The sequence below is a fragment of the Pteropus medius genome, unplaced genomic scaffold (genome assembly GCF_902729225.1).
Source record: "Pteropus medius unplaced genomic scaffold, Ma_sr-lr_union100, whole genome shotgun sequence".
Taxonomy (NCBI): Eukaryota; Metazoa; Chordata; class Mammalia; order Chiroptera; family Pteropodidae; genus Pteropus; species Pteropus medius.
Genome location: NW_024340700.1, coordinates 7,247,268 through 7,268,496, shown reverse-complemented (window position 1 = coordinate 7,268,496; position 21,229 = coordinate 7,247,268). Strand labels below are relative to the sequence as shown.

The 21,229-nt window shown below is 50.7% G+C and overlaps 1 protein-coding gene across 12 annotated transcripts in view; it reads right to left on the bottom strand.

Annotated features, from left to right (window-relative positions):
• The window catches only part of FAM120B (family with sequence similarity 120 member B), a 55,801-nt gene that overhangs the window by 23,835 nt on the left and 10,737 nt on the right, over nucleotides 1-21,229 (bottom strand). For 7 of the 12 annotated variants that reach the window (XR_005657160.1, XM_039882077.1, XM_039882094.1 and 4 more), the window contains 4 exons: nucleotides 20,306-20,486; nucleotides 10,155-10,256; nucleotides 7,547-7,719; nucleotides 4,709-4,801 (listed from right to left, as the gene is read on the bottom strand). Coding sequence is in view for 11 of the 12 variants with exons in the window: in XM_039882077.1 (XP_039738011.1) it covers nucleotides 4,709-4,801; nucleotides 7,547-7,719; nucleotides 10,155-10,256; nucleotides 20,306-20,486 (549 nt within the window). In the remaining variant the exon portion in view is untranslated. The remainder of the gene's footprint in view (nucleotides 1-4,708; nucleotides 4,802-7,546; nucleotides 7,720-10,154; nucleotides 10,257-20,305; nucleotides 20,487-21,229) is intronic. The other 5 variants (XM_039882122.1, XM_039882112.1, XM_039882131.1 and 2 more) reach the window with 5 other exon arrangements.

Genomic DNA, 21,229 nt, shown 5'->3' with positions numbered 1-21,229 from the left:
GCAAACGCACTGCTGCTCACCAGTCTGTGGAGCATCAGACACGGACTTGGAGTTTCTCGGTCTGCACAGCCCGGCTAGGCTTTAGAGGGTCCGCCCGAGTTCTCCCCGTTGTTAGCAGTCCCCTGGTCGTAGGCGGGCACAAAATGACCGCAGGAGGCTGTCTGGACCCCGCTGGGTAGGTGCACAGAGCAGCGAGGGGGCTGGTTCCTTCCCTCACGCGGGATGGGACTCGCTCAGCCCCCTGAGCAGGACAGACAGAACCAGCGGCTTCCGTGAGTTTCTTGGAAACGGTCCCTGAGGGCAGAGGCCATCTGGGTGCGCTGACCACCGCTTAAGCTGCGCTCGCTTAACGCCCGCACCCTCCGAGGTACCGGGTTTCTTACTTGTCCCTTCTCTCGCCTTGTCACTCCGGAAAGGGAACTTATTCGCTGACCGAGGCTGGCTAGCATGTGACTCATCTTCAACAGGGTCATGCATAAGCTCCAGAAATGACTTCCTGCTGGAATTGAACACTCACTTTCTTCGAAGCCCAGCAGGTTCGCCGACCCTCACTTCCGAACCCCTCCCGCCTCTGTCCCAAGTGGCATCTGTGGTGAAATGGAGTGCGGGGGTCAGGAGGCAAACAGACCTTTGCTCTCAACCAGGCGGTGTCCCCGAGTAGTGGGCTGACCAAATGTCAGTCACACAACCACGACGAGATGCCCATCTGTGTGGCCTCACGCGCTGAGTCGCCACACCTGGTGTTGAGAGTTAGGGCGCCCCCCACGAGTGGGGGCAGGGCCCCGCCCTCCAAGAGCCCAATTCTCTCCTCTACGGGTCATGGCCTGCGCCCGTTGTCAAGTGGAACACTCACTGAAACCTCTTTTTTCTGGGGGACATCATTTGAGAACAAAGCACAAAAATCATAAGATGAAGTCCAACACTCAATATAGGTCAGAAAATCACCTACTGCCTTCATGTTAAGATGTCGCCATTCAGACGTATATCCCCACTTAGATTCTGCCTTAGAAAATCCAAATGGCCGCAAAGTGTGAACAGCGTCACAAAGACAAATACACACATTCCGTTCAACAGGGGTGAGGCAGCTGGTGGCAGCTACGGGACACAGGAAGCAGCGCGGCATCTGCCCTGACGGGGGGTACGACGCTATGGGCCAGGCCTCGCTCCCGCGCCCACCTCTCCTTCCCTCGCTTTGATGCTGTCGTGTGAGGAGTCCCAGGTTTGCTTTTCAACCCAGGAGCCCACAAAGGGAATCCCAAGCCATTCCAAGTCAGCATCCGTGGCACATGTGCCGAGGGCCTACGGGTTTGCCCCCAGAGACCACCAGCCAGTAGCGCTTCCACACGACACAGCAGTGAAGTGGCCCCGTCTGCTGTGCCAGCCCCCGGAGGGCCAACATATCCGCATCCCAGGGCAGTCCAAATCCCAGCCAGCTCTCCGGGTTTGCCAGGACGCACGTGGAAGTGTCACAGGCAGAGGGAGCTTTGCAAGGTGGGACTTCCTCAGGCCTGTGCTCCCACAACGCCGCTGAATCAGAGGGACTCCACCCATGTCAGCGGGCACTGGTGAATACTCAAGGTACGGGTGTCAATTTAACCCAGTGCTGGGCCCTGAAAAACGGGAGTGAACACCATCCCTTCTTTCATACATCTGACCGATTCCAGCAGAGGGAGAAGGTCATGAAAACACATAAAGGGACATGCAGGTGTCTCCATGGCAGGCTGCCCAACACAGGCGTCCTCGGTGAGGCCTGAGCGAGCTATTTGGAAAAAGGTCGAGAATGTGAAAGGGATTACACAACACAGACAAGTAAAGCCGGGGCAGAGCCTCAGAGGGGACCACTGACATCCTGCGGCCCCCTGGGGAGCACAGCAGCACACAGACTGAATGGAAATCTGCTGTAGGAGCTTTGTTTTTTTCATTTGAGAAAAACCTGAATGTAAAACAAGATACAGAACCAGTAGAAAACAGGAAGTTACAAGCAGAGGATAAAGAGAAGAGAAAGACAGAGAGGGGCCAATTCACACCTCGGGCGGGGCGGGGCGGGGCGGGAGATGGAGAGCTCAGGGCAGCGAGCATCTGCTGAAGAGGACAGCTGACTCATCTTAAGTGACTTCCAGATTACTGCTATGATTTTTACAACTCAAATGATTGAGTATGAAAGTTTAAAATGTACACGCTGCACAAGCGGTTCATGAAGACTCAGACTGCTAGAATCTTGATGTTAAAAGATGGCTGTTTCCAACAGATATGTGAAAAAACTAATTTGCAAGGGAAATGCAAATCGAGTCCAGAGAGGGGGCCCCTCACCCATTAGGGACAGCAAGTGGGGGAGGATGTGGGGAAACGGAGCCCAGTAGCGGCAGGGAGTGTAAACTGGTGCAGCCACGGAAAACTGCACGGACAGTCCTCAAAGACCTAGGAGCAGAAATGCCCCGTGAGCCAGCAATCCCTCTGCTGAGTATCCACCCGGAAAATCTGAAAACCTGCTCAGTAAAGATATATGCATCCCAATGTTCACTGCAGCATTATTTACAGTAGCCGAGGTGTGGGAACAACCTAAGTGTCCTTGCACAGATGAATGGATAAAGAAGACTTAACCCATGTATACGAGGAATATGACTCAGCCATAAGGATGAAATACTGCCATTTGCGACACCATGGATGGATCTTGAAGCATCATGCTAAACGAAATAGTCAGACACAGGAAGACAAATACTGCATGATTTCATTTAGGAGCAGAATCTAAAACTCAAAACAAATGAACAAAGAAAACAAAACAGAAACAAACTCAGAACAAATAGATGGTTGCCAGAGGGGAGGGGGTGGGGCATGGGCGGGGAAGGGGAAGGAGTTAAGAAGTAGAAACTTCAGTTATAAAATAAGTCATGAGGACATAAAGTACAGCACAGAGAACAGGGTCAATGACACAGTAATAACTACGTAGGGTGACAGAGAGTGACTACACTTACTGTGAAGATCACTTTGTAAGGTTTATAAATGTCGACTCACTGTGCTGTACACTTGAGAAATAACGCTGTACGCCAACTGTAATTTTAAGCTAAAAAAATTAAAAACAAAAAACAGACAAAAGCCTCTATCGTCCTTAAAACACTTTCCACATGGCTTTGGTGGTCCCCGGGGACCTGTCTGCACCTGGAGAACAGCCGCCGAGTTACAGCACCTGGAACCGCGGTTATAACAGCCAGCAAAAGCCCCATTTTTGCTGGAAATGCGGGGACGCCAGGGAAGGGGACTGGGATGTGGGGACTGCCAGCAGCCATGCTCCCACGAAGCCTGCCGCTGAAGCATCCCCAGGGCCCTGGGCCTGAGGGGCGGAGTGACAGCTCCCCGCTTCCTGCTGAAGGATGCGCTCCACACCAGCAAGGACCACCCCAGGCGGTGCCGCGCCCGCCCCACAGCAGACTTCTCATGAGACCAGTGACGTTCTGCCGCACATTCCAGAGGGTCTGCTGGAGGCCAGGTCAGCAGGCAGGTGACCAGGCTAGCTCCTGTCCTCACGTGCAAGACCCGCACTCCAGCCAGTCTGCGTGCCGCAGGGCCTCAGTTTCCCCGTGTGAATGGCAGAGCGGGAGACGGCAGACCTTCCAAGTCCCTTTCGCTCCTGCCTGGCTGTTTCTGAGGCCCGGCCTTCACACGAGCAGCCGGGCGTCCGCCTGCCAAGGGAGCTGGCTGACGAGGCGGGACGCGAGTGCCACATGGCTAGGCTAGAGCCTAGTGTTAAAAATTAGAATTAACCAGCTGATGACTCAAAATTTTAAAGTTGTATTTTGTCAAAGGAAGGAAAAAAATCCACTTTTAGAAACAGATTTTAAAACGACGCAATAAAACTGCTAATAAAAACAAATTTGGCACTGTTGTTTTAATTGGACTGCTATGAGAATAAGTTTATGACTCAGACCCAGCACGTAAGAGTTCTGAAATTACATTAAAAGTTGTTCATCAATGAAACTATTGGTTTTTTCACTAGAAAGATAAATGAAAATGAATCCAACAAACCAGAAGCTATGGATACACTCATCATCGTACCCAACAGCCTGTCAAAGGCAGGCTTAAGCTTCCATCAACAGCTGGCCCGCCCCGAGACCCCCAAAAGGAAATAACCACCAGATCTAAACATGCAGAGCCGCTGACATCAGCATGCACAGGCCACTTTGTGAGATTAGGGACTAAACACTCATGAATGGCAATGTCCGAATATGGCAAGGCAGGGCATGGCCCTCCTAGGCGAGCCCCATTGTCTCCATCGTCACATTCCTTACTGAACTCCACGACAGGCAAGGCGCAGGGAGGGATGCTGTCCGAGAGCAGACACTGGGTTGGGAGAGAGGCCCAGAGACGAGCTGGGCAGGACAGCACGTTCGCCAACACCAGGAAGAGGCGTTATGTTTTCCCAGGTCAGCATGGTTTGTAAAAGGTCAAACGAACTATTCTCTTCAAATGGCTAGGATATCAAGACAGCAGTAAGAACCACAAGTTTCCCGAAACTGTCACGAGGCTGTGCTTGTTGGCACGCTGACCCAGCTGACCCAAGATAGCTAGACGGCCACCGCCAGCTTTATGAGGCCCCCGTACAGCCTTCATGGACCCGGCAGGTCGTGAGAAACAAAGGCTGACAGGAATGCTGCCCCTCTGGTCCAGCCAGGTCGTCCTTAGAACTGTGACAATCAACTGGTCATGTCGGTACCTGTAAGTCCATAAGCTGCCCAAGTGATTTTCCTTGGAGGCACAGGGCCTGAGCGATAAAAGCGTGCAGGTCCTCCAGGCAGAGTGTGTCCACCTGAAAGGGAGGGGGAGAGCCCAGCGTTAGCGCTTCTGGACCTGGAGGGCGGGGGGGTGGGCAACGACCAAATGCAGACTCACACAGACTCACGCATGGCACGTGTCCATCTGGGCAGCAGAAGAGTGGTGGAGGGGGAGGTGAGCGGAGCCTCTTTCCCACCGTCCAGTCCCTGGGGCAAAGCCTCCATGGTGCCCAAGGCCACAGTGGACATAGAAGCCTGGTCATTCTCTAGCAACGCAGAGCGTTCCAGAACGCCTGGCAGGAACCGTGCGCCATGACCGAGCCTGGTCTTAGAGACCACAGGTGGCCCTTCTGAGGCACAAGTTCCAGAGCTGGCCGCTCGGGTTTGCAGAGAGCACCCACAGCTGGCCCGAGCTGGGGTCAACAACTGCCTGCACCAGCCGCAGGTGACACCTGCCATTACAGCTGTCATTTACACAAAGGAATCAGGATCCCCAAAATATGAGACCCCACCAATCCTCTGTGGAATCAAAGGTGTAACAAAAGTGGGAGAGAAACGAGGAGACACGAGCGGAGAACAGCCAGATCTCGGGACCGTGGGAATGGGGAGAGGCCCCGTGAGCCCAGGAGACAAAGCCAAGTGGACACGGCAACGCAGACCGTCCCCTGCGGCATCTCCGACTTTTCCACGGTGCGGGTTTGTATATTGGAGAGTATGTGATTTTATTCTGCATTACGCATAAAAACATCCAACTGAGGCATAACTATAAAAAAGTACAATAATTTTATAAGTGCATTTTTTTAGCCTTATTGATCCTGAGAGAATACTTATCCCCGAGCATAATGACACAGCACCTTCTTAATCTGATGAACACTGCTGGTGTGTCGATTTGTTTTCTAGTTTTAAAATGTTCCAATAAATGTGTCTTTAAGGTCAAACCTCATGCTGGCTTTCACTAGAGACTTTTGTCTAAAAAGCAATCGTTAGGAGGAAGAAAGTGAACGTGGATGTTTCCCTCCTGACACGTATCTTGCTCAAGTTTAACTAAACATAAGGTGCAAAGCTACAGGTCTGGGGTTTGGGATTTTTTCTGCCAGAAGTGGTTTTAATAACTGATTGCCACCTGCACAAACGACAGGTGAGCAGAGCTGTGCTGTGTGACTTCCAGTGGCTTCAACAACCCAGCACTCCCGCTGGAAAAGATAATTCTGACTGTACATCATAGGAGCATCAATTCATGGCTCCCAGCACTGAGAAAAACACACTTAGTTTGCGGGTGAGGAAGCTCAGGGTCACTGGCACTTACCAATGCCCACTGAGCCTCAACCTGAGCCACAGCCACCTCAGGTCAACACACGATAGAAGAGAATACGAGCCTGCAATACATGCACACACATTTAATAAACAATATCGAAAGAAATGTATGTTTACATTTACATATTAAATAATCTTGCCATCCTCTATTCATTTATACTTTGCTAAGTCTGGTGCAAATGGAAAAGTGGTCCGCTCAAAACAATAAGACAAGCCCTAAAGTTCACACCGCTGCCTATGCAACCAGTAACGAGGCAGCAAAATCTCTGAGAGTCCCTGAACCACACATTTTCTCAAAGTGCAAAAGGCAGAACTAGCGGGAACGGCAGAGCCAAGAGGACACTTAGAATGCAAAAGCCAGTATAAATAAGGTTCTCTGGAAATATAATTCCACAATAAAAGTAAGTTTCTGTAAGGCCATCAACTACTCATAAAGTGAACTCAGGCTGGAAAATCAGAATCACGTAACTTTCCGTCCCGAGCAAATGAAAATGTGATGGCTGAGCCCATACAGACCCATGATGAGAGCCGGACGAGGTGGACTGAAGGGGCTGAGAAGGTTCGTGAGAAAGTCCAGACGGCTAAGGAGGGAGATTCTCGGTTGTGAAGGGTGCCCTGTCATTACGACAGCAGCCAGGCGAAAATCATTTTGAAATCACACAGCCGGGGAAGGGACGTGGGCAAAGGGAGCCATGGCAGACGGCCTTTTAAGCCCTTCTTTTACTGAGGTGCCCAAACACTCGTGCTGTGGAAAACTATTAAAAAGGCGAATCTTTTCATTGGCTTTTGTAATTTTCACATATAAACCAAGTGTAAAAAGAATGAAAAAAGCCGTCCGACTCGCGGAGAGTCCTAACATGTGGCCTTTGCCTGTGGCCCCCGGGACATGACCGAAGATGGCGGTCGTGACCCTCGTGTGCTTTGCACGTGGCTGCCCCAGGAACCTCAGGAAGTGGCTATTAGCTCCTTCTCTGTCTGGAACACAAGGTTAAGTGTTTAGTGAACATCAGTTGGGTGAACGAGTAAGTGAGACTTAGGAAAGCTGACGTAATCTGCCCAGAACGAAGAGCTGTCAGGGGAAGGCTGGAAGTCCAGGTGGGTCGCCAGAGCATGGAGCAGGGGATGGAACCTTCTCATGATGACATCAAACCCCAGGAGCAGTGACGGCCACCCAGGCAGTGACACGGGAGCAGGGTCCGCCACGGCCCAGAAACTGGAAAGCAGGCTCTTCCCCGGCAAGACTCCCCAAGCCTGTGAGTGCCCTACGAATCTCAGTCCAAACGCAAGAGGGGCTTCTCAAACACACGCCAGCACGGACCCTTGTCAGCTCTGCACAGTTCACAGAACCAGTGCGTGCAGGATGTCGACGACATGGGGGCTGGCCCAGGACTGTGTCCCAGAGCATGGCACCTCACGGAGGACGAGGGCTGGCAGTGAGGGGTGACTCGCGACCAGGAGCAGGTTACCTGCACAAAGAGGTAGGTCAGGAGGCAGCACAGCGCCTGGAAGCGGCTCTCGACCGCCTGCAGCTCTTCCCGTGAGGAGGAGAGGTCCAAACAGGCGAGCAGGGTGTCCATGCGCCGGGCCTGGATTCCGGGCTCCTGGCTCAGCCACAGGACTTTCAAACTGGGCGTTCCCCCTGGGGAGGAGAAAGAAAGCCATGCGCCGCTGCTCTCTGCCCTAGCAAGTCATACAACCGAAGAACAAGGGGCGCCAGCCCTTCCCTTGCTGACGTCCTGGGGCTCTGCCGCTTAGAGGGACTAGAAGGCAAAGGCCAACGGAGCTCCCCGCTTTATGTGAATGAAACTCCGAGAGGCCGGCAGACGTGTGTTGTTGAAAACATGCTTGCTTTTGTGTCTGGAGGGGAACGGGGGCGTCTTCCTTCCTGTGCTGGGCCCTGCACTGTGAAGAATGCCTTTCGGGGCGCATTTCACAGGCACCACCTTGCTTGCCCCTCCCCTCGACCCGCGGCTCCCAAACTCCAGCGCGCAAAGGCGTCGGCTGCAGAGATGGCAGGTGTGCACTTTCCAGGGGTCTGTCCGCGGGTGCCCTGCTCTGCCAGTCATGGGGCCTGGAGGCTTCGACACGGGGTGTCTGTGACCCCATGCCCCTAAAACTACATGAACCAAAGAAATACCTAAAATATGATTTTTAGTGTTTCACTTTCATATTTTACACATACATTTAAATTGTTAAAATCAAGGAAAAGGAAAAACCTCATTCGTTTACGTAAATCACACCAAATGGCACAGAGTGGAGGAGGGCACGGCACGTGGAGGTGCCGGCCCCACCCCGGGCGGCGGCAGCGTGCCCCGCACCGTCACTCGGCTCTAGGACAGGCCCGAAGCGCGAGGACGGCTGAGGTCCACGCGTCCCGCACGTTTACTCAGGAAGCGAAACCCACCGGTGTCGGAATTAAGCGACTCTCCTCTCCCTAATGTCGCTCACGACGCCACTGAGCGTACTCAGTAGTGTACTTCCCACCAGCGGAGGGGACACAATCCAGCAAAAATCACTTGCATTTCTGAAATGGCTGAAATATTCCCTCCACCAAGAATACTCTTTCAATATTTATTTTGGAGAAAAATTATTTTTGTCTTGAAAGAAAGAAAATGCTGAAGGTAAGTGGCAGAAAGAAAAGTCCACGGAGCTGGTCTTCAGACAGAGCTGTCACTCCAGGACGACCGCAGGAGGCAGACGTTTCCAGAAAGCGCTTGTCTTGCGGGGTCAGTAAACGGCCGCCTGTGGCCAGGTCCCGCCCGCCAGCTCACTGCCTGTTTTTGTACAGCCCATAAACGGTTTTCACGTTTTAAAATGGTTGAAAAAACCGAAAGAATACTCTACGGTATGAGAAAACGGCACGAAGCTGCGATTTCGGCGTCTCGAACGCAGCGTCGCTGGAGCCGCTGCGCTCACGTGCGCACGGCGGGCGGGGGCTCCTCGCGCCTTCAGAGCGGAGCAGCTGCAGCAGAGGCGTCTGAGCCCGCAGCCCGCAGTGTTCGCACCTGACCTGTACAGGAGGGCGCCGGGCCCTGCTCTAGGGTGAGTGACGCCTACTCCGTCATCACAGCTCTTTCAAACAACCTAAAGTATTTGAAAAATATTTTTTTGAGTATCGAAATCACTCATGGCAAAAAAATAAAAACACATAAAGGAAATAAAAGTAACGCACGGTCCCGCCCCCCAAGTACAACTGCATTTCAGAACGCAGCAGCCAGCCCTGCGGCCAGCGCCTCTGTGAGCACGGCTGAGAGGCCAGCGCACCGCGGCCGACGCCGGAGAAGTCCCCTCGCCTCATGTGCCTCACGTAAGCATTTGGGGACAACATAACGAGATGCACGCAGTACACTCAGAACCAAGCAGAGCAGCAGTGTGGACGTGACGGTCCCCGAACAAACCATCACAGCGCTTGTGGCCCACCGTTCACCCCTGCCGGGGCAAGGCCGGATGACATGGGCTCGCAGACCCAGGTAAGACACAGCAGGTAACACGCTTCCAAGAACCATGTGACGGAAGGCTGGGGAACAGAAGAGCAGCACCCCCTGACTGGGTGCCAGCCTGTTCTCGCTGCCACTGTCACCGAGCCTCTGAGAAGGCTGAGGGTGCCCAGGCTGTGACACCTACAGTCCTGCGTGCACTGCTAGGCGCTGAAAAGCCCTAAGATGGACAGCCAATGTTTTAGAAGACCCAGCGGGCAAAGGTCACGCACACGCTATGGTCCTGCCAGGGATGTGGGGCTCAAAGGGATAAGTGAGCCAGGCAGGGACACGGAAGAGACAGCTGTGACCCTCCGGGCTGGGCTCTGCCAACGAAGGAGGCAGCGGTGGCCAGGGGGGCGGCGGCGGCTCCGAGTGGACCACGGTCCCCTTAGGGCTGCCTGCCCGCCCGGGAGGACCCCCAGCCCCACACCCATATGGCCAAGCGCGGCAGGGAGCTGTGACCGCCCCTCCCGCCATGTCACACCTTAGGGACAGGGGCCTTCCTCCAGCCCAGGGGCGAATGAGAACTACAGCGTCTCCACAGTGAAGCCACCGCTGGACTGTGGCACCGTGGACACAGCGGGGATGTCTGTACCTGGAACGTTCATCGGCAGGGGCCTGACGAGGTCCGGGTGCCTTAGCGGGTTCCCAGAGTGCACGAACCACTCCCGGACGACGGGGCCGCCGCTGGCGCCACCTGAGTAAAGACAGCCGGTCGGTAGGTGCGCTGAACGTCAACATTCATCACCAGCCAACACAGTCACAGACGCAATTTGGCCAGGGACCAATTTCAAGCCGGCGAGCACAGTGAGTTCTCGCCTCCAAGGCCCCTGAGAGGACCCACCCTTCCACCTGAGGGACTGCTCACTCTGGGGTGGGCTGGCAGGACAGCCTGGGTACTCGAACAGTAACCTGGGGCACAGTTTGACTCACAGCTCTGGGGTGGGGCTCCGAGTGCACCCTGACCAGGCCCCTGCTCGCACAGGGTCCACCCCTCCCCACGCCTCTCCTCACCCCCTGTCTAGACATGGCACCCTCCGGTCTGAACCCTCTCCTCCCCACCTTAACCCTCCCCCTCTGAGGCCACCTCCCTGGATGGCATGTGGCCACCCCTCTTTGCCTTCTCTCTCGGTGCAGGTATCAGTCCCTGCTCTCTAGGGTGGGACACCCCCATGCTCCCCAGGATTCGTCTCCCTGCTCCACCTGCTGTGGGCCCCTGGCAAGAACCGCATCTTCTCCACCCAGGCCCAAGGCAGGTATGTGAGCTGTAGGTTTACTAAGCAAACGCAGCTTGGCCCACATCTCATGTGTACGCAAGCCGAGGAAGGGAAGGAAAGAGATCTGAGCAGTATTCTTACAGTTGTTTGAGCAAGAAGTGCACCTCCTCTTGGCCTTGGCCTAGGTTTTCATGACATTAAAAACAGTCTACTGAGTGTGCAGTGTCCCGAATCGCTATTTCAGTGTGGGAGCAGACTCTCCTGCCAAAGGCTCAGTCACTCACGGTAAGGGCTCTTGGCCATCTCCACCACCCAGCCTGACGTGGCCCCCTAGGAAATCACAGGACATCTTTGAACTGCGTTTTAAGCCATAAATGTAGAAACGATCCCTTTTCCTCTAAAGCTGCTCGCGACACAGAGTTTAGAGCTGACTTCTCAATGAGTTGTAACACTAAAATACAAATAAACTGAAGAGACTTTAGTGATGGCCACTGGTGCCCTCTGAGAAAACACCAGGTAGACGTTCTGTTATCTCCTCTCTGGTTAAGACCATGGAAGTCAGGCTCTGGACAAGTGTTCCAAGAGCAATGCCACCCAGGAGTCAGTGACTCAGCAGCACTCCGGAGGGAGGAGCAGCCCGAGGAACCCAGTGCCATAGGGTCCACGATGCCCGCTGGCACAGGCTGGCAGGAGTTTCACTGACCATAAGCGGTCACATAACAAGAGTGGATCATGCTCGCACGGCGCAGCGCTCACATGACTCACCGCACAGCCCGGACGCAGCAACGCCTCATCTTCACGCGGGACACTAACGAGCCAGAGGCGAAAGTTCGACCAGACTCGCTGGTGTGCGGTTTCACTCCCTAAATGGAGTTTTACTGGCATCGTGAAGGACTCGGCAAAAGACGAGACCTGACAATAGCTACTTTCTCTGAGGCGGAGGCAAGTCAAGGAGGATGAAACGAGACCGGACGCAGAGTGAACCTGCAGAGACTCCTGAGTCCCACCCTCCCTCTGCGTCACTGGGCGCCGGGGACAAGCAGCTTAACAGACCTCACTGTGCCCTCTTTGATCACCATAGGGGCAGAGGGCAGCATTCAGGGGTTACAAAATGTTGTCCACGTCCACAGATCGTAAGTGTGGCAATCCAGTCAACACTTCTAGCCAAAGCTAAACATTCAGATGATGTCATTTTCACTTTTAATCCAGATTAGCCCTCCTACAGACAGACGCCAGCACTACCTGAGATCTTCTCAAAACAAAAACAAACAAATTTGGTGGAAAATCCTAGAGTTTGGCACATTCTCTGGGCACCACATCGTTTCAGATGTTTCAATCTGGCATGCACTTTGAAATTATAGCAGAATGTTGCAATAATTCAGTTTGTCTGAACTAAAACAAAATAATCTTAAATGCCTATATATCAAAAAAAACAGAAGAGGCTGACTTTCTTACTGGAACTTTCGATCTGTTGGCCTCTTGAATTCAAATAGCAAAGTAAAAACTGGAGTAAATGCTAGTTTCACTCTCTCTTTCAAGCTGTAACATTATATGTGGAAACAGAAAAATAACAATCAAGCCTGTTCTTGTGCTATTCCCAAAGGACAGACACATAATTCCACTTTGTAAAGTCTCCTACACAGAACTAAGATGGTTTCCTAGGAGCACACCTGTGCACTTGTCCACACTCCCACCCTCCCCGCAAACACTGACTGGATCATCTGAACACAAACTCCCGGGAGGGCCGACCCCTCTCGCATGACCTGCAGGTCTGTGGGAGTGCGCAGGGCAGGGGACAGAGGATGGAGAAGCAACGTGGACTTTAACCTCTCAGTTACTGGGATTTTCAGGTTCAGGAACAACCCCGCTGGCTTTTTAAAAACTATATCTGGGCCCCACCCAAGCCACATCCAGTTTTTCGTCCTCGGCAAGACCAGTGCTCTTTGCTGGGCCAACTCCAAGACTCACACTGGTGGCAGTTGGCCTTGCTTTCTGGTGTGGCCTTTTGAGGCAACTATCAGCACAGCATCTGTGGATTGCTTGCTGAATCTTAACAGGTGGCCCTGGAGGGGCACAGGCTTGGGCTAAATTTGGCCTGCAGCTGAACCCCTCTCAGGACTGTGCCACTGGACACCTACCACACAAACCCATGCTAATAAGACCGGGAGACTTAGGAGCTTTGCTTAGTACATAGAAACAGACACAGAAAGGCAGCCAAGATGGGAAGACAAAGAAGCAGAAACCATATGAGTGAACAGAACAGAGATCCAGGAACAATGGAGACGAGCAATCTCACAGACGCAGAGTTCAAAACACTGGTTACAAAGATGCTCAATGAACTTAGGGGGAGAGCAGATGAACTCAGTGAGAACTTTAACAAAGAGATAAATAGAAAAATGGAAATGGAAATTATAAAAGGGAACCAGTCAGAAATGAAGAACACATTATCTGAGAAGAAGAGTATATAAAAGGAAATCAACAGAGTGGAAGAAGAAGAGGATCAAATTATCGATATGGAGGGTGAGGAAGCCAAGGACGCTCAATCAGAACGGCAAGGAGAAAGAAGCCAAGACTATAATAATAACTTAAGGAGCCTATGAGACACTATTAAAGGTAAAAATATCCATGTCATAGAGGTACCTGAAGGAAAACGAGACGCTGAAGAGCTATTTGAAGAAATAATGATGGAAAACTCCCCTCACCTAGTGAAGGAAATAGACATAAAACCCCAGGAAGCTCGGAGTCCCAAGAAAAAGGAACACAAAGAGGCCCACACCAAGACACATTATAATTAAAATACCAAAGGTTAAATACAAAGAGAGAATCTTAAAAGCAGCAAGAGAAAAGCAGTTAAGTTACCTACAAGGGAGCGCCCGCCCGTAAGACTGGCAGCTGATTTTTCAAAAGAAACCATGTAGGACAGAAGGGCTTGGCAATAAAATATTCGATGTGATTAAAACCCAGGATCTACAACCAAGAACACTTTATCCAGCAAAGCTACCATTTAGAGTCAAAGGACAGATAAAGAGCGTCCCAGACAAAAATAAGCTAAAGAAATTATCAACACCAAGCCAGTATTACAGAAAATGTTGGAGGGACTTCTTTAAGAAGCAAAAGCATGTATCAAAAACAGGAATAAAGAATGGTAAGAACTACATTCCTATCAATGAGTACCTCAAATGGAAAAGAATTAAGTGCTCCGACCAAAAGACAGAGTGGCTGAATGGATGAGAAAACAAGAGCTTTACGCATGTTGCCCACAAGAGAATCACTCAGATTGAAAGACACACAGCAAAAGGACGGGGGTGGGAAAAGATACTCCCTTGATGGACCTAGAGGGTCCTGCGCTGAGTGACATGGTCAGACAGAGAAAGACAAATATCACATGACTTCGCGTACATGTGGATTCTAAAGAACAAAATAAACAATAAGAACAACAAAACTAGAAATAAACTCATAGATACAGAAGGTATTTTGAGGGCTACTAGGCAGAAAGGGGGGTTGGGGGGAATTTGAAACAGGGCAAAGGGATTAAGAAGTACAAATGGATAGTTACGAAACAGACATGGAGATAGAAAGCGTAGCATAAAGAAAATAGTCAATGATGTAATAAACGTGTAAGGGGGAAGAGGGGTACTAGATTTAGGGGGTCACTTTGTGAATTATATAGATTTCTAATCACTATGCTGTACAATCGAAACTAAAATATTATTGTATGCCAACTATAATAGAAAAAACTCAGTGAACTGTACAATGCAAATATGAACTGTTATATTTCAATAAAGCTAGAAACAAATTTTAAAAAATAATATATAACATAAATACATAAAAATACCACAGAACCATAAGGACAGATACACACACACACACACACACACACACACACACACACACATATGGCATGGGCCGATTGGTTAACTTGTCCTCGGAGGGTTACAGAGCGCGGGAGTTGCTGGGGGGCACGGGCAGTTACATCTGTTGCTTAGAACAAGCAAAAGGGAAGATGAGTCTTTAGTCAATTTTGAGTACAGCCCATGCAGCAGGCATATCTACAGAAGCAGAACAGAGAGCTGATTAGCCTTTTGAGTGAAAATTCCCCTTCGCCACCCTGACTGGACAGTGACTATTTACTTGCAGGGCTGACCACCCCATCACAAGACTGTCAGCCGCCCCCGGGCCCCACTGGGATTCCCAGGACATCTGCTGGATTAGAGTGAGGAGACAATGGGACCGGCCGGCTCGCTCTGGCTGCCGAGGGCTGCCGAGGGCTGCCGTCCGTCCAAAGGGCACTGCCGTGGGGCCATCGACTACCGACATGGGCAGGAGGGCAGAGCAGGCTCTTCCCTGGCATCTTTCTGAGTTCCTTCTATTGCCTAAAATTCAAAAGGTTTCATAGTGATTTCAGCGAAGATTATCACTAGGGGCACTAAACACCAGAGACAGAATCAGGTAAAATGGCATGAGGGGCTAAGGGAGAGCGATCTCAGGACTGCTCCCCACTTTGGGCCACGACACCACTCAGCCATCCCAATACCACGGATTTGACCAGAAGATGCATGTGACGGTGGTATCACCCCACCACTCCAACATAAACAGGTGACTCGGAGTGTCCTGCAGGTCAGCTATCCAAAGGGTACCCGTAACTAGGGCTCTGAGGTATCAAGGTACCAACGCAGTGCCCGTGACCTGGCACGACCCCTCGGGTCCACAGGTGCACTAGGGGAAGAGCCTGGCTCTAGAGCTCAGAGTCTACACCACACAGCTAAAAGCACCTCTGCTTCTAAATCTCACCTTAAACGAGCAGGCTCCCTCTTGCCAGTCAGACTGTGCTTGGAGACAGCGTCTCTCCACCCTGCCTGCGTCTGAAATGCGCATTCGAGGGCCCCTTTCCAAGGAACACCTTGCCAAATGCAAATAGTCCCGAAAAGGTAGTATTTAAAACATACGCTCAATAAACACCTACCAATCGCCTAATCGCTCACCTAAGTGCAGCCCCCGCCAGCTCGGCCACAGCCTCGCAGGGAGGAGGGCCCAGCGGACAAGGGCTACGCGAACAAGGGCTACGCGTGCAGGTACAGACTGCGGCGGGCTGGGGGGCAAAAAGCACACGGCGATTTCAGAGAGGAACTTACTTTTGACAAGGTAACAGGGAAACCTGAAGAAGTTTCTTTTTAAGTGCTTAAGTGATGCACAGAATTGATCAAAAGAGTGGCTGGGCCAGAGAAATGAATGTCGTATTTGTCAATGTGGATACAGTTCTTAAAGCAAGGCAAGGGAATGAGACGGCCTGGGAGCCAAAGGGCCAAGGCCCGCTCTGAGGACGCCCTCTCATGGAGGCCAGCAGGGAGGAAGACGGTCACCACGCCGAGGGCTTTGGCAGGAACGTGACCGTCAGGGAGGAGCTGGTGGACGGGCCGAGCTTCCACAGAGCAGACAGGTGGTGGACTCTTGCGGGGCGGCAGGGCAGTGGCCGCAGGGTGAGGAAGAAGGGACCCTTTCCCGTGAGCACTGAGAACGAGCGGGGAAATGTTCCCATAACGGAGAGCAAAGCAAGCGAAGCATGGGAAGATGAGGAAGCACAGAATGTCAACCCAGGACAACCTGGAACGTCCCCTAGCAGCGCCAGTAACAGAACCCAGAGACAACAAAGGGGAGACGCATTTGTGGACACAGAGAATGAACAGAATATCTGAAAACATCCCAAGAGGAAAAAAAAAAGTCACCAAAAAAGGAACAAGAGTCACGCTAGCACCTAGAATTCCAGGGGACAGCCGGGGATGGCCAACACGGGGTGCTGCTCACCAGCCCTCCCACCACCGACAGCTCTCGAGCTGGACAAACTTCTGAGGCCGCTGCAACCTCACGCTGGACAGTCCTCATCCCAGTTTTCTGCCTAGAGGCGCTGTGCAGGCCACAGCCCAGGGAGGGAGAGCCTAGAAGAGAGACCGTCTGAGATGAGGAGACAGAGTCTGCAGGACAAGGCTGTCGTGGCAGCTAGGCCGACAGGGCAGAACACCAGAGAGCTGGCACTGTGCAGACAGGGCTCTGGAATCTGCAAGGCGTGCCCCCAAAGTCCTGGTTGAGGACTGAGCTCTACACGTCCAGGGCAAGACTCAGTGAAATCAGGCAAGACAAATGGGGAGCCCTGCTGACCTGCCACTGGGGCCTGCACAGGCATCCAAGCCAGCGGAGTGCCAGTGGCCAGAGTGCAGAGCCCTCGTGAAGCATCTGGGACTCAGGTGACAGCCAAGCAGGCTTAGCCTTAGGAGCAGGGCCTCCAGCTCAGAGCGGAAGTTCCTACAGACCCACCGCACTAAAGCTTCAGGCAAGTCCGGAAAGGACCGGGTAGGAACAAAAGCCAGCACTCTTCATAGTATCCAAACCTTCTAGCGTAAGATCGTAAAACACCACACATGAGAATAACCAGAAACATGTGGGCCTGGACGAGGAGAAAAGTCAACAGACAGACAAGGCCAGAGATGGTACGGGTGGGATTAGTACAAAGGACTTGAAAACAGCTACTGTGAATAAATTTAAGGATTTAAGGAAAACATAAAGACAAGGAAGAAAAAAATGGAAGATTTTAAAAAATGGCTGAGAAATACAATATCTGAAATGATAATTTCACTGGATGAGTTAAAGGCAGATTAGATGGTATGGAAGAAAGGCTCACTAAACTTGAAAACAGCAACAGGAACTACCCAAATTGAAGCACATAGAGAGAAAAAATGCTTAAAACCAGCCTCGGCAGCCAAGGGACACCACGTGTGTAACTGGAAGCCCAGAGTGGGAAGTGGGAGAGATGGAGACAGAAAACAGTATTTGATGAAATAAATTTTTTTTTTTGAAATTTGATAGGAAATAGAAACTCGCAGATCTAAAAAGCTCAGGAATCCCAACAGGAACAAACACAGAGCAAGCCACTCCTGAGCTCAGCTTCAACAAATGCTGAAAACCAGTGATCAGGAGAAAATCTTACAGATGGCCTGAGAAAAACACCCATTACATGTGGGGAACAACAGCACGAAGGACCCCTGTCATCTCATGAGAGACAATACAAGCCAGAGAAAACATGATGACGTCTTTAAAGTGCTGAACAAAAAAATACCTAAAATTCTATATCTAGCAAAACTACTTCTGAAATAAAGGTATTTTCAGGAAAAAAACTCAGGGAAATAAAACGAGCAGAAGAAATGTAAAAGCGAGTTCTTCAAATGAAGAAAGATAAAACTAAAGGAAACTTGAATCTACACACAAAAAATTGAGAACACTGGAAATGGAGCACATCAAAGACCTTTTCCCATTCACTAACTCCTTTAAAGGCAACGGACTGTTGAAAGTAAGGGTTGGTTGGAAAGTTGCAGCCATGGGCCAAACCTGCCCTGTTCGTTTTTATGTAGTCTGAAAGTTAATGACGCTTTTCATGTTCTTTTAAATGATTAGCAAATATCAAAAGAAGTTTCTGTGACACAGAAAGATTATTTAAAATTCAAATTTTGTGACATGGGAAAACTAGACAAAGCTTTATTAGCACACAGCCACACTCCATCACTGATGTACTGATAATGGCTACTTTTGTGCTATGGCAGCAGGGCTCAGTATTTGTCACAGAGACTGTGGGGGCCCTCAAAGCCTACAATATTTATTATGATCTCGCCCTTCACAGAAAAAGCTTGCCGACCCTTATTTTAAAGTAAAAATAAGAATTGTGTATTATGGGGTTTAAAATACATGCATAATCTCAGTAAGTTATATACTGTATCTTTCCGTTTGTTTAACAGTCTCAAAACAACCAAAAAACAGAGATAGAGTACAGACAAGTGGTCGTCAGGGGACAGGGCGGAGGGTAGGACACCAAGCGGCAGCTTGACGGAGGGTCTTTGTGGTGATGGGCCAGTTCTGTGTCTTGACATGAGTAAAACCGCACACAAACACACTAAGGGGGTCTAAAAAATGGTGAGAACTAAATACTATCTGCAGTCCAGTTAGGAGCCTTGCACCAATGCCGAGTCCCTGCTTCAGACTGTCCTTTACCGCAGAGTCTATCATCTTTAGGGAAACTGGGTGGTGTCTACGTGGAACTCATCGTAACATTGTTGCAACTCCTGTGAGTGTATAATTATTTCAAAATTTAAAAATGGTTTTAAAAATATACATAAGACACAAAGCAAAAGTAGCAAAAATGATAGAAACAAAGAACTCTGTTGTAGGTTTTTACATTACATATAACATAGTAAAACACTACATGAAGGTAGACTGTGATAATTTAGAGATGAGCATCATACACCCTAGAGCAACTACTAAGAAAAAACCAAGTAAATCTAATCATCCCAAAGACGATATAAAACAAAAACTAAAAACTATTCATTGATCCAAAATGAGTCAGAATAGGAGAGAACAAAAAAACAGCGAAGAGAAAAATGGAAGACTTAAACCCAATCATGTCAATAATCACACTAAATGTAAATGGTCTAAATATTCCAATTAAAAGACAGAGACTTTTTAGTCAGCTGATATGCTGCTTGCTTTAAACATAAAGAAATAGTGTTAAGGTAAAAGGATAGAAAAAAGATACGCCATGTGAACATCCGTCGCAAAAAAGCTGGAGCATGTACTAGTATCAGACAAAACCAACTTCGAGACAAGGAATGTTACCAGATTTTTCAGAAAAGAAAAATCTCATCATGTTAAAAGGGTCAGTACAGTAAGGAACATAATAATCCCCAATGCATGTGCACCTAACAACAGAACTTCAAACACCTGAAGCGGAAACAGAACTGAACGCGCAAATAAAAACATCCACGATAACGTCTGAAGGTTTCCACACTCTTCTCACCTAAGCCCTCTCAAGTCAGACCACGACGGCACAGCCGGCCTGGCCCTGGTAAGCACGCCTGACCGACGAGGCGACCGAACGCATCGGCATCCGGTCTCTGCTGTGAAGTGCTCCTCTACGTCCCTGTCCCCCAAAACTACTCCTCACAGGGGGTCACAGGGCCAGGTACATTTTACACTTGCTGTTAAGGTCCTCCAAGTCACCGCTCTCACCATGGATGGTCCCCTCCCCGTGCTCTCACTGCTACTGCACAAAGCAAACAGACAGGGACACGCGCAAACTTAACTACAAAAACCCTAATGGAAAATCTCGTTTAGATTTTTAAAAAATGATGTACTAGATTTTATAAAATTATTTTATGAAAATCATTTTGAGGAAGAATAAGTAGATACTGTCTTCTAATAATAAACATACCCTATGCTTCTACAGGAGGAAAGAGTTTTCACCTTTTTTAAAAGGCACAAGTCCTTTCAGACGTAAAAGTTTAACACTTCACAGAAACAACACTCTCCTAACGACTGCTGACCTGCTGCCTGCTGATTACGTGATGTCCCGTGCATCTACCCTGTGTCCAGATGTCGGACTTAACAGGAAAACAAACTCTGATGAACTCTGTCCGTGCCCTGAGAGAACACAGGTGACCTCAGCCGCCAGACCCCCAGGACCAGCCCCAGACCCTGTTACTCTGCTCACCTCCGCCGGCCCCCAGCAGCAGGGAGTAGACGCGCTGTCGCATGGGACGGTACACGAAGGCCTGGCTGGGCAGAGCCTGGTCCAGCGCGTCCTCCAGGGTGTTGCTGCATTCGATCTCCCCGCTGGTCATGACGCCGTACACCAGGTAGCTCTCAGCCTGGACGTGTTGCGCCCTAGCGACCTGTTCAAATGTAAACGTGTGGGGTTCTCCTCGAAAACAAACCTTCAGACAGAAAGAGCCGACCCCTTCCTATGGCACGCCCGTGTTCTGAAGGCACTCAGAAAGGGACATCAAGCTGGCTTCTGCGTTTCCTCTCCTTGGGCTCCTGGGCTCAAAGCTTTCCATCACTCCCGTGGTGCCAACTTCCACAGCGGCTCGCCATTCTGTCTACCCGAGATGCGTGTGGCTTTGACAGGCTCCAACTGACTCCCAGCCCCAGTTTCTCCCCCTACTAAGCCATCCTGCCTCCTTGCAGACACAGACACAGTCACTGCCCACCTCAGAGCACGTTGAAGGCTGCCACGAGTTCGCCCTCACACTCAAGACCCCACTCCCCCCACACACGCCATCTCGCCTCACTGAAACTGCCAGGGTCCAGTCATGATGGCACACTTCGCTGCTCCCCAGGAACGCCACCCTCCCCGGCCTCCACCATCTTCCATAACACCCATCCCTCCCGACCTCCTGCTTCGCACGCCTCCTCCCCAGGGCTCTCCTCAGTGTCACCCTGTCCACGAGTCCTCTCTTCTCCCAGTCTGAATTCACCTCCCCTTGCCTCATGGGCTTGACTCACAGGGACACTACAGCGGCGATCTCGTCACATGTCCCCCACTAAACCATGACTCCTAGAGGACTCTGTCACACTCATGCATTTGTTCTCTAATTTTTTACCAAGTGAAGGCTGTGCTGAGCTCTCGTTTGCG